This window comes from Sapajus apella, unplaced genomic scaffold (genome assembly GCF_009761245.1).
Source record: "Sapajus apella isolate SASKATOON/1434 unplaced genomic scaffold, GSC_monkey_1.0 scaffold7, whole genome shotgun sequence".
NCBI classification, from domain to species: domain Eukaryota; kingdom Metazoa; phylum Chordata; class Mammalia; order Primates; family Cebidae; genus Sapajus; species Sapajus apella.
In genome coordinates this window covers 24,538,681-24,549,978 of record NW_022436947.1, presented here as the reverse complement: position 1 = coordinate 24,549,978, position 11,298 = coordinate 24,538,681, and the positions used below count along the sequence as shown (strand labels likewise).

The following is an 11,298-nucleotide window of genomic DNA, read 5'->3' as shown; positions in this document are numbered from 1 at the left end:
CCTCTGTGAGACAGGGAGACAGATGTGTCTTAAGGCAGAGACAGAAAGTGGGCGATGGGCGGGGCGGAGGAATGAAGGGGGGATGGCTTAGGACAGGGCAGGACTGTGCCACCTTTGTTGCCTATACTGGGCATCTCTGCAGGCGTGTCGGCTCCCTCCACCCCCGCTGAGATGATGCACTGCGAAAACATTCGCTCTCCCAGGGACGCCTCTTGGTGGTTCAGAGCTGGGAAAATGTTGCCTCGGGTTTAAAATACTCTCCCCAAGCAACCCAGAGTGGGAGAAACATTCTTACTCGCTCTCTGCTCGCTGCGGGCGCTCCCCGCCCTCTGCTGCCAGAACCTTGGGGATGTGCCTAGACCCAGCACAGCGCACGTCCGGGCCAACCGCGAGCAGAACAAACCCTTGGCCGGCGGCCAGGAGGCTCCCTCCCAGCCACCGCCCCCCGCCAGCGCCTTTTTTCCCCCCATACAATACAAGATCTTCCTTCCTCAGTTCCCTTAAATCACAGCCCAGGGAAACCTCCTCAGAGCCTTCATCCAGCCACGGGCCAGCATGTCTGGGGGCAAATACGTAGACTCGGAGGTAGGCTTCTGCGGGGGCGCGCTGGGAGTGCCCGCTTCTGCTCTCTGCCTCTCCAAGTACCCGATTGCTGCCCTGGCCCCAGCCCTCTCTCCACTTCGCAGAGCACTCCTCTGGGGTTGGCACCGCTGAGGAATGGGCCTGGGCGGGGAGGGGAAGAGAAGCCAGGAATGTTTTATGTTTTCCTAATGGGGAGGGGGCCAAGGGAGCCCCTGAACTAGGAAGACACAGAAAAGTGGGTTGGGGTCCTGAGACTGGATCTGCCGGGCTGAGGACATGTTTTCTGGATGGGTCTAGGATGCTCCCTTGTTGTGGGACCCCAGCGATCCGGCCCTGCCTGCTGGGGGTTCGGGGAGGTGGAGTTCAGGGTTGGGGGGGTCATTTACTCGAGTCCTGGGGACAGTCCCCGGGACTCCCCGCCCGGCGCCCAACCAGCTGGTCCCGGAGGCGGCATGCGGTGTGTTTGCACTTTCCAAAGTTCTTGAACCATCTCAAGAACTCCTTCTGCATCTTGGCTTCTGTCAGGAGTGTTCTGAGAGGGGTGGACCTGCCCTCCCCAAACTGCCACCATCTCTTCCAACCCCCTCCACGCGCGGGAGCTCTGCCCCGGTGTGGGGACCTCGTCTTCACACAAGCAGCTCCCCTTCAGCCACCTGCCCACAGCCTGGGAGTGCCCTGAGGGTGGGTCTGGGGAGCTGCGCAGGTGAGACTGAGTTATAGGACGTTTAGGAGCTCCGCCAGAGATAGGGGCCTCGGAATTGTGATCAATGCGGGGGAATGGGGAGGGAGTGCCGTGGAGGGACGAGAGAGGGACGAGAGAGGGCCAAGGCAGGGTGGCGGGCGAGGGCAGGTGCGAGGGGGACCCGGCCAAGAAGCACGATGAGGGGAACGTTCCCTGGGTCGGGAGGCTGCTGTTGCGTCTTAGACAAAGCTGGAAGGGATTACGGGGACAGGGGTAATGGGGGCCGGGGACAGGAACGCGGAGCAGGTGAAGCGCTAGGGGCAAGAGCGGCGCGGCAGAGGGGTCCGGGAGAAGCCCGAGGCCTCCCTCCTCGCCACAGGGTCCCGCGGGTCGTGGGGGGCTGAGCCGGGGCGCGCGCGGGCGGGGGCCTGCGGACCGCGCGGCGGGGCTTGCCCTGACCCCTGGCGGCGGGCGGGGGAGGCAGGCGCGCCCCACCGAGTACCGAGGGGTGTGGTGTCTTCGGCGAGATCCTCTTAAAAAGCTGGCGGCGCGCAGGCAGTTTCTGTGCGCGGAGCCGTGGCTGCGGTGCGGTTAGTTCGATTTCGAGCCCGAGGTTTCCCCCGTCACCAGGCTGACTTCTGATCGCTTGCTTTTCTTTTTGAATATTTCCTCCCACCGCCGTTGCCGCCCTCCCGCTCCTGGCCGGCCGCCCTCCGCCCTCTGCAGGGACATCTCTACACCGTTCCCATCCGGGAGCACGGCAACATCTACAAGCCCAACAACAAGGCCATGGCAGACGAGCTGAGCGAGAAACAAGTTTACGACGCGCACACCAAGGAGATCGACCTGGTCAACCGTGACCCCAAACACCTCAACGACGATGTGGTCAAGGTAGGCCAAGCGGCCAGCGGGGAAGGGCCGGGACAGCTCTCCTCTGGCAGTTAGCCCCTGCATCCTTCTTTAGCATTGCCGTGCACACACACCACACCACACAACACACACACACACAATTTTATGGGTTTGCTATGTAGGCGCTCCACAGTCAGCAGAAATTGTCACATCTTCCTTCCCCCTATCTTCCCCCAATAGTCAGTTCAGCTGGAATTCAGCTAAAATGAGTTTTGTAGCTCTGATAACTACACTTTTGTCCTAGCAAGTGAACCTATTGACCTCCGCAACAGACGACCCATACTCCTTGGGACGGTGAGATGGTTCCTATCCATTGCCAGGTTGAAAGTCTAGTGACAGGTCCCCACTGCATGTGGCATTAAGACAGTAAGAAAATTGTGTCGGGTCTTGTGCCCAGGACCAGTTAGAATACAAGATGGGCATGTTACCCCCACTAAAACGATGGGAAGTGCTTTCTTAAAAAATAATACAGTGGATGGAAATGCCTAGGACTAAAGACAAAGAAAATACCTACTTATTGATATACAAATGAGAGTTACTTTACGCTAATAAGTCACTTTTGCACAACTAAGCAAATCTACAAAACCAAAAACAATATGTGCCTCTTGGTTTCTCCTATGAACACCTGCACTTAGATGTGGAAAGTTGCTTCTTTAGCAGCTGCCTGGGTCAGCCTGCCCTGAGCTAATGGAGTTAGCTCAGGTTGGAGTTCCTTCTCATACTTTCAGGATGTGTTTGGTGAGATTAAAAATAAATGAACCTGGTTATTGGCCAGACTTAGATCTGACTCAGTGGTCAGTTTTAAATTATCATTATTACTTGATTTTGACCCTTTTAGCCAATCTAGTGGGAGAAATTTATTGTCTAAACACATCTGGATTGGGATATCACGGGCTAGAGCCATCCTTGGCAGAGGGTTTTCTCTGAGAAGTGGAAGGCTAAGGAAAAATCCTGGCTCAGGGATTAGAGTGTGAAGATCTAGACCTCCACAATCCCCAGCAACCAATGAGGTGAAGGAGCAATTTCCACCCACCACACCTCCTGTCTATGGATGGGAGGAGCTATAGGTTGCAAACTGTTGACATTCGTGAATAATATATTTCAAAAGAGGAAACAGTTTAATCTGTAACTGGAAGGAAAATATAACTGTCAGAATTGACTCTCTTGGCTTCCTGGCATAGGAAAAAGGAAAATTGGAGCATTTTGCAGCTTTTTTTTTTTTTTGAGTAGCCAGATTATGGACTATTTAAAAGCAACAGCAACAAAAGTACCTTATAAACTAGAAATTAGAATCACTAAAAAAACTATTTACTAAAAACGTTATCTTAAAGGAAGAGGATATTTGTGCTTTCCTCCCTCCTCCCCTCACCCTTCTCATGTAGCTTTGAACAGGAGAGTTGCCAGGAAAAGAGGCAGATTTCAGAGAGGACTCGCTTCACTGGATCCTCCCTGTTGTTCCACTGCACTGTGAGTGAGATTCCCTGGAGCAAGTGAACCTCCCGGGATGAGTCAGAGAGGCCAGCAGTGTGGATGTGGGTCTCCACACATAGCATGACTAAGTTGAGAAAGGCCCTACTGGGAAAAGAGACTTCAACACAGATGGAAAAAAAACATAACAGGCTTGGAGGAAATAGCAGTTTACAAAACAGCATTTCAAAGAGCAAATGTGGGGATCTTCAAATTAAAGAAATTAAAAGAAAAAGCTAGAGCAAGCTCCTGCTGGCCTAAAGAAACCAAACCCTGACTGCTTGCTCATAGAACTGTGAGCAAAACAAGACAGTCAAACCAAAAAATCCACCTAGAAAAGAATTTGGCAGCCTCACTTACTCAGATGCCTGGCCTAGAGAGGACTTCAGAGAACCCCCTGCAGAGAGACACCAAGACTATAAATGCAAATTCTGCCCAAAGAGTGTCTGGCTGATGAACAGGAGCCTGTCTACATCTTATAGAGACTCCTATTTTATAAATAAGTACCCTCAAGTCCAACCACAGACAAAATTACAGAAACAGGGATGATTCTCTCCCAGGTTCAATGACAGTAAATAATAAATTTCTCAAATTTTTACTTAAGACAGCGTCTCAGTTTGTCACACAGGCTAAAGTGCAGTGGCATGATCTTGGATCACTGCAACCTCCACCTCCCAGGTTCAAGCGATTCTTCTGTCTCAGCCTCCTGAGTAGTTGGGACTACAGGTGCACGCCACCATGCCCAGTTAATTTTTGTATTTTTAGTAGAGACACGATTTTACCAGTTGTTGGCCAGATTGGTCTTGAACTCCTGATCTCAAGTGATCTACTGGTCTCGGCCTCCCAAAGTGTTGGGATTATAGGCATGAGTCACCACACCTGGCCAACAACATAGGCTTCTTAAAAAAATCATGATAATAATTTTGGATGCTTCTTAAAAGCACCCAAAGTTTTACTGCTAATGGATGGTAGCTTAAAAGTTCACATAATAAGAAAGAAACAGTGGCCAATGGAATCTACTGTTAAAGGTACCCAATCAAGTAAGGAAAAGTTGGTCCTAAAAGCAAGCAGCCCTGTAAAAGCTACTCTGTCCAATATGGTAATCATTAGCCATTTGTGACTCTTTTCATTTAAATTTCAAGTAATTAATATTAAATAAAATGTAAAGTTTACTTCCTTAGTCATAGTAGCCACATTGTGAGTGTGCAACAGGCAAAGCTAGTGGCACAGGTATAGAACATTTCTCTATCAATTGAACAGCACAGATATTGAGCATTTCCATCAGCACAGAAATCTCTATTGGACAGTGCCAGACTAGGGTGTTCTCTGCATTGTGAAGAACAGGATAGTGTATCTGCATAGTAACTTTCAATAATCCCAGAAAACAGCTGAATTTGCATTTTTTCCTCCAAGAAAACAGTTATTTAGGGAGAGGAAAGAAAACTCATGTGTGGTATAAATATATATTTTAAGAAGGTACAGTGTTATCACCTATTTTACTAGTAATAATGACATATATTTCAGTATACAATCCAGTTCCAATAAAATTAATTTCTCATTTTACTAAAAGCTTGTGGCTCCACATTATGAGACAATTTATGCAAATATAGGCATTTACCCAAAAATATTAAGTAGCTTGTGACCACTTTATAAAATTTCCTTTAACTAAAGTGGTTACAAACTCAAACCTTTCATTCTCCCTCTGAGATTTCTGGTCTTCTTCTTTTGTTCATGCTGTCATTCATATGTTTATTATGTACTTATTTTGATTTTCTAAATAAAATGGCTTCAAATCTATGATTTTGATAAGATTAGCCACCAATTAATTTATTTGTTAAACCCTTGCAATATGCTAGATTAGATACTTTGCTATGTAATTCCTATGATAAATTCTAGTAATCGCAAAGAAGATTACAGTTAATGGCTGGGCATGGTGGCTCACACTTGTAAATCCCAGCACTTTGGGACGCTGAGGCAGTCAGATCACAAGGTCAGGAGTTCCAGACTAGCCTGGCCAACATAGTGAAATCCTGTCTCTACTAAAAATACAAAAAAATTAGCCAGCCATGGCGGTGGACGCCTGTAATCCCAGCTACTTGGGAGGCTGAGGCAGGAGAATCACTTGAACCTGGGGGGCAGAGGTTGCAGTGAGCCAAGATCGTGCCATTGCAGTCTAGCCCGGGCGACAGTGCAAAACTCTGTCTCAAAAAAAAAAAAAAAAAGATTAATGAGACAACATGCAAACATGCATACATGCATACAAAAAAATGTTAAAAAAAATGTATATATACAACCAAAATAGTAAGTCACTGCTACATGGTAACTAATTGATCCTTTATCCATTCTGTTTGTTTGTTTGTTTGCCTTGACTGCCAGGAAGCAGTTTCAAATCTGTAGCTGGATTTTAAGTTTCATTAATTCATGTTCCTTCTCTTCACATATGGTTTTGTATTTTCGTTTCCCCTTTTAACTGGCATACTGTTTTATGTGGTCTCTACTGTAAGCCTTCTCATCATTTTGGAAATAGACCAAATATAATATACACAATAAGAAAACAAAAGTGAGTACAGTAGTGTTGAATACTGCATAACAAAAAGATTTTTAAATAGGGAATGGTATCAATACGAAGTGTTAGGGAGACCCAGCCATGGAAAGGATAGCAGAGCACAGAGAAGGAGGATGTGTTGCAGATGGTTTAATTGAGAATGATATGATGGAGGTGTAGTTTGAGTTGGGTCATGGAGGACAGATGGATTGTAAATCACTGGGGCAAAAGTACAGGAGGGCATTCTAAATGAGCCAGGCACGGAGACAAGAATGTCTTATATAGGAAAGTTTTAGTATCTCATTCGAGCTGGGATTTGAGATTTTATGTGGCAGAGTGGTAGGTGATAAAGATGAAAAGACTGATCAAAGTAAAATACAGAGTCTCTGAATCCAGCACTCGTGATAAGTTTGGACATCGTCGTGTAAGTGGTGGGCAGCCATGAATGACTGCAAGCATCAGTGTGGTAAAATGAAGGTGACTTTGTAAAGTGACTCTGGTGAAGGTACAAAAGGTGATGAAAAGAAGCCAGCCTAGTTGAGTAGAAAAGAGTTCGCACGTAATTGCATCATGGTCTGGATGTGAAATGAGGACAATGAGAAGTGGCATTGGGGATTGAACTATATATGTAGAAAATGGCAGAATTTTACAGTTGAAAGGGATTATCATGGTTACCAGGCTGGCCTCCAAGTCCTCTTTTGTAATATTAAGAGAAATTAAGGCCTAAAAAGTTTAAAATGTGATCCATCTTATTACATAGTTACTGCCCAAAACAGATATTTTGAAATGTATCATTAAGGAAGAATAGATAAAATTATGTGATTTGTCATAGACTATTGTCATGAGAGGAAAAAATGCATTTAGATGATTCTGTTAGCACTGAGACAAATCAGGACATCAGAGAAGAGGTCTGTTGCAAAACAGAAAAATGCATTCACAACTTGCTTTTCTAAAATGGGAATGCAGTGATTCTTAAATATGCACAGAGATAAATTTTTCTTTAATAGTCAAGAAAATGCATGCACATGATAATCAGACCAGTTTTGGATTCAATAGAATGGCTTAATGCCACCATGATCCCTTTCAACTAGAAAGCATTCTAGAGCAATTGGTGAATAATATCAGTATAACAGTCTTTATAAAATTATTATTTGATATACATCTAATCAAAGCATAAGATTTAAAAGATCAGATTGTCTCAAAGCACTCAGTACCATGTTAATATCTTTTTCTGTTGGCATTAGTATTAGTTTTGCTTGTATGTTTGTTTAGGGGATAGCTTCACAAGTTGGTGCTTGATATTCTACCATGTATGAAATTATGCATGGAATTCAGAATCCCCAACTTGTAAAATTACATTATGATCATCTTTAGTGGGAAATTGTTCTCAGAATACCGAGCAAAGAATGATACTAATATGGTGGATATTATTTATTCTTAAGCATGTGAAATGCTTTCAAGTTCAGCCAACAATTATACATACTTTAAATGCTTATTAAAAGAGTATTTTCCCCATCCATCTATCAACTATAATAAAAAAACTTCAGTTTTAACTGAATATGATTTCACATTATTTATTAAAATTTAAGGCAAGGTACACGAAGTACCCTTGAATTATGAAAAGCTTCATGATGTGAGATATTCTTTGAATTAACCCAGGGTTGGCCATACTTTTAAGGGGTTGAAAGTAGGAACAGCTGCAGTAGTGAGCAGCATCTGGAAAGTCCAGTAATTTGAAAAACCACCTGTTTATGTATCCTGCCCACTCAAGTCCATAAAATAACAGACACTCATATTCCAAATGAAACTGCTTTTTAGTTTGCTCTACTTTTAAACATAATTCTCTATGATAGAATGACCAGAAAGAGCTGACCCCTAGGAAAACAAGGCTGTGTGCACTGACCTGGGGGGTTGGGACCTTCCATGATCCCCCTGGCTGTGTCTGCAGTGGGGAAAGGTCAGGGCTGCTGTCTTCATACAAAGATGATTTATTCCAAGATACACACACTCTTTCTTCTTCCACACTCTGGAGACCTTGCATATTTATTATCTTCTTTACTATAATCTGAGGCCCTAGAGAAAAAGATACGCGATCTATACTTCTTTTAAAACAACTTTCTAAAACAGACACCCTCAGCCCCTAGAAACTATGCCTAAAATGTAGATACTCAGAGGCAACCTCTTGTAGTGAAAGATGATTGTGCCAAGATGAGAAAAAAAAATTACAACTTTTGTAACTTCTCTGAAACTTGAATGTGGTCATTCTAAAGTAGACACTGATACAAAATTCTTTTTCTTTAGCAGTCAAGAAAAAGCATGCATAAAGTAATCAGATCAGGTTTGGTTTTAGCATAATGGCCTAACGCTTTCATGATCTCTTTCAACTAGAAAGCATTCAAGTCCCAGTGGACACCAAGGAAGAAGAAAGGATGGAAGACATTAGGTCCCCAGATTTATCTTCCTCAGTAGTCCCTGAGACTTGAGCTTATACATAGGGAGCAAAATTGTTTGTCTAAAAGCAATTAATAAATGCCCCAAAAATATTTTGGGCAAACTATTATGTGTTTCTTTGCTCTATCTATCTATCTATGTATTTTTTGAGACAAGATGTTGCTCTGTTGCCCAGGCAGTAGTGCAGTGGTGGAATCATGGCTCACTATGGCCTCAACCTCCTGGGCTCAAGTGACTCCTGAGTAACTGAGACCACAGGGATGTAGCACAATACCCTGCTGATTGTTTTACTTTTTGTAGAGACAGGGTCTCCCTATGTTGCCCAGGCTGGTCTTGAACTCTTGGGTTCAAGCAATCCTCCTGCCTCAGCCTCCCAAAGTGCTGGGATTATAGGTATGAGCCACCATGCCCCATGATTTTCTTTAACTATAAAGTAGTGAATGGGAGTCATTCTCACATAATAGTGTTCCCCCCAAGAGCCATTTGCCTTTTAGTAAATAATTTTTATGCATCTACCATTGTGTGCCAGGAACTACAATACGGAACAAGATAGATAGAATTGCTGCCCACATGGAGTTTGCAGCTATCTCCTTAACTTTCTTTACTCAGATTCCTTCACATACTTTTTCTGGATTTCTTTACCAAATTCTACTGTCTGTTAAAATCTTATATCCTTATGTCCTTGGTCCAAAAAGCACCTCGTTTCTAAATCTTCAAATTGTTTCTGAGCGAATAAACAAGGCAAAATAGGATTAGATACTTTTAGGCAATTTGCTTCTTTTCTGGTCTCATAAAAAATTGTGATTAAATTGTAGAAAATATTTCATTTCCTCTCTAATATCCTCTCTTCATGTATTGGCTCTCAACTTCTAATCCTCCTATTAAAAAATTGATTGGGGCTGGGCGCGGTGGCTCAAGCCTGTAATCCCAGCACTTTGGGAGGCCAAGGCGGGTGGATCATGAGGTCAAGAGATCGAGACCATCCTGGTCAACATGGTGAAACCCCGTCTCTACTAAAAAAAAAAAAATACAAAAAATCAGCTGGGCATGGTAGCGTGTGCCTGTAATCCCAGCTACTGGGGAGGCTGAGGCAGGAGAATTGCCTGAACCCGGGAGACGGAGGTTGCGGTGAGCCGAGATCGCGCCATTGCACTCCAGCCTGGGTAACAAGAGCGAAACTCCGTCTCAAAAAAAAAAAAATAAATAAATAAAAAATAAAAAAAATAAATTGATTGGGAGGCCAAGGCAGGCGGAGCACCTGAGGTCAGGAGCTCAAGACCAGCCTGACCAACATGGTGAAACCCCATCTCTATGAAAAATACAAAAGATTAGCCAGACATGGTGGTGTGTGCCTGTAGTACCAGCTACTTGGTGGCTGAGGCAGGAGAATCGCTTGAGCCAGGGAGGCAGAAGTTACAGTGTGCTGAGATAGCACCACTGCACTTTAGCATGGGCAACAGAGTGAGGCTCCATCTCAAACAGAAAGAAAAATTGAAATATGCAGCCTTTTAAAAACCCCACAGCCTCTTCATAAGCCCAAAAGAACTATCAAATTTGGCTAGGTGTCAAAATAATCAAAGGAATGTTTACAAATACAGATGCCTGGGTCCACCTCAGATATATTAAATTAGAATATCTAGAGGTAGAAGCTGAATGTCTGTATTTTTCAGAGTTTCAAATGATTACACTGTGAAGTCAGATTTAGAAATGACTGTACCCAAGGTTGGCTTCAAGATATACACCCTAGTTGATTCTACCTGAAGAGAACAAATAAGAAGCACAGCAAAGTTGTAGATGTTTTCCCTGCCAGTAGAACACTGGCGAGTTAGGGCACTTAAAACCCTGCCAGAGAGTTTTGTAACACCAGAGAGGGCTCCCATATCAACTTGCTCAATGGTTCTCCATCCCTTGAGGCCACTTGGGCTTTATGCCAACTGCAAGCTTAGAGCCTCAGGGTGACCTAGGAATGGGGTGACCATATGTTCTAGGTTTTCTCATACAGACCAGCCAGCACTACTCAGCCCCAAATAATAGCATCCTGGCATGCTCAGAAGGGTCCCATTTGGAAAAAAAAAACAAAAAAAACAATATTGTTACAAATGAATTGGCAATGGGTTGTCTCTAATTCCTGTACCTGGAATATACTGGAAGTCCCTAGTCACACTATTTTTTAGCAGAATGGGCAAAATTTCTACATTCCAGGCATGTCAGGCCTTTCCCCGACTCCTTTCTCTAATGTCACCCATCTGCTGCCTTTCATCACAGCCATCAAGCTGCACCCTAACTTAAAAGAGGAGCCCTTACGTTCCAATCTACTCAACCCTCAGACCTTTCTTTCCCTGAAACAGAGTTAATGAAACTGACATCCTTCCATCATATATTTTCTCAGCTACTCAATAAAAGATGTAAATGTTTAAAATAGTTTAAACTATTTTTCAGTTAGTCCAGGAAACATAAAATGGCATGCTTTCACATAAACCATTGTTTAGGGTGGGGGAAGTGTTTTTAATGTCGCCTTGAAGGAAATCTGCATGATCCACAGGCTATGCAACTACCAAGGGAATTAGTTGGTAGAACAGAATTACACCTGCACAGAATACAAATTTCCTGCCTTTCATGGGAACTATTTTGATGTTCAGATATGAAATACATCTTGTTTTCT

The 11,298-nt window shown here is 44.1% G+C and overlaps 1 protein-coding gene across 2 annotated transcripts in view; it reads left to right on the top strand.

The window, feature by feature from the left end:
- Nucleotides 1–283: 283 nt before the first annotated feature.
- CAV1 (caveolin 1) overlaps nt 284–11,298 on the top strand; it is a 36,803-nt gene continuing 25,788 nt past the window's right edge. Inside the window, exons 1-2 of one of the 2 annotated variants that reach the window (XM_032276218.1) lie at nt 284–585; nt 1,991–2,155. In XM_032276218.1, coding sequence (XP_032132109.1) covers nt 556–585; nt 1,991–2,155 — 195 coding nt within the window. In that variant the 5' untranslated portion in view covers nt 284–555. Of the gene's footprint in view, nt 1,286–1,990; nt 2,156–11,298 lie in introns of both variants that reach the window. The other variant, XM_032276219.1, reaches the window with a different exon arrangement.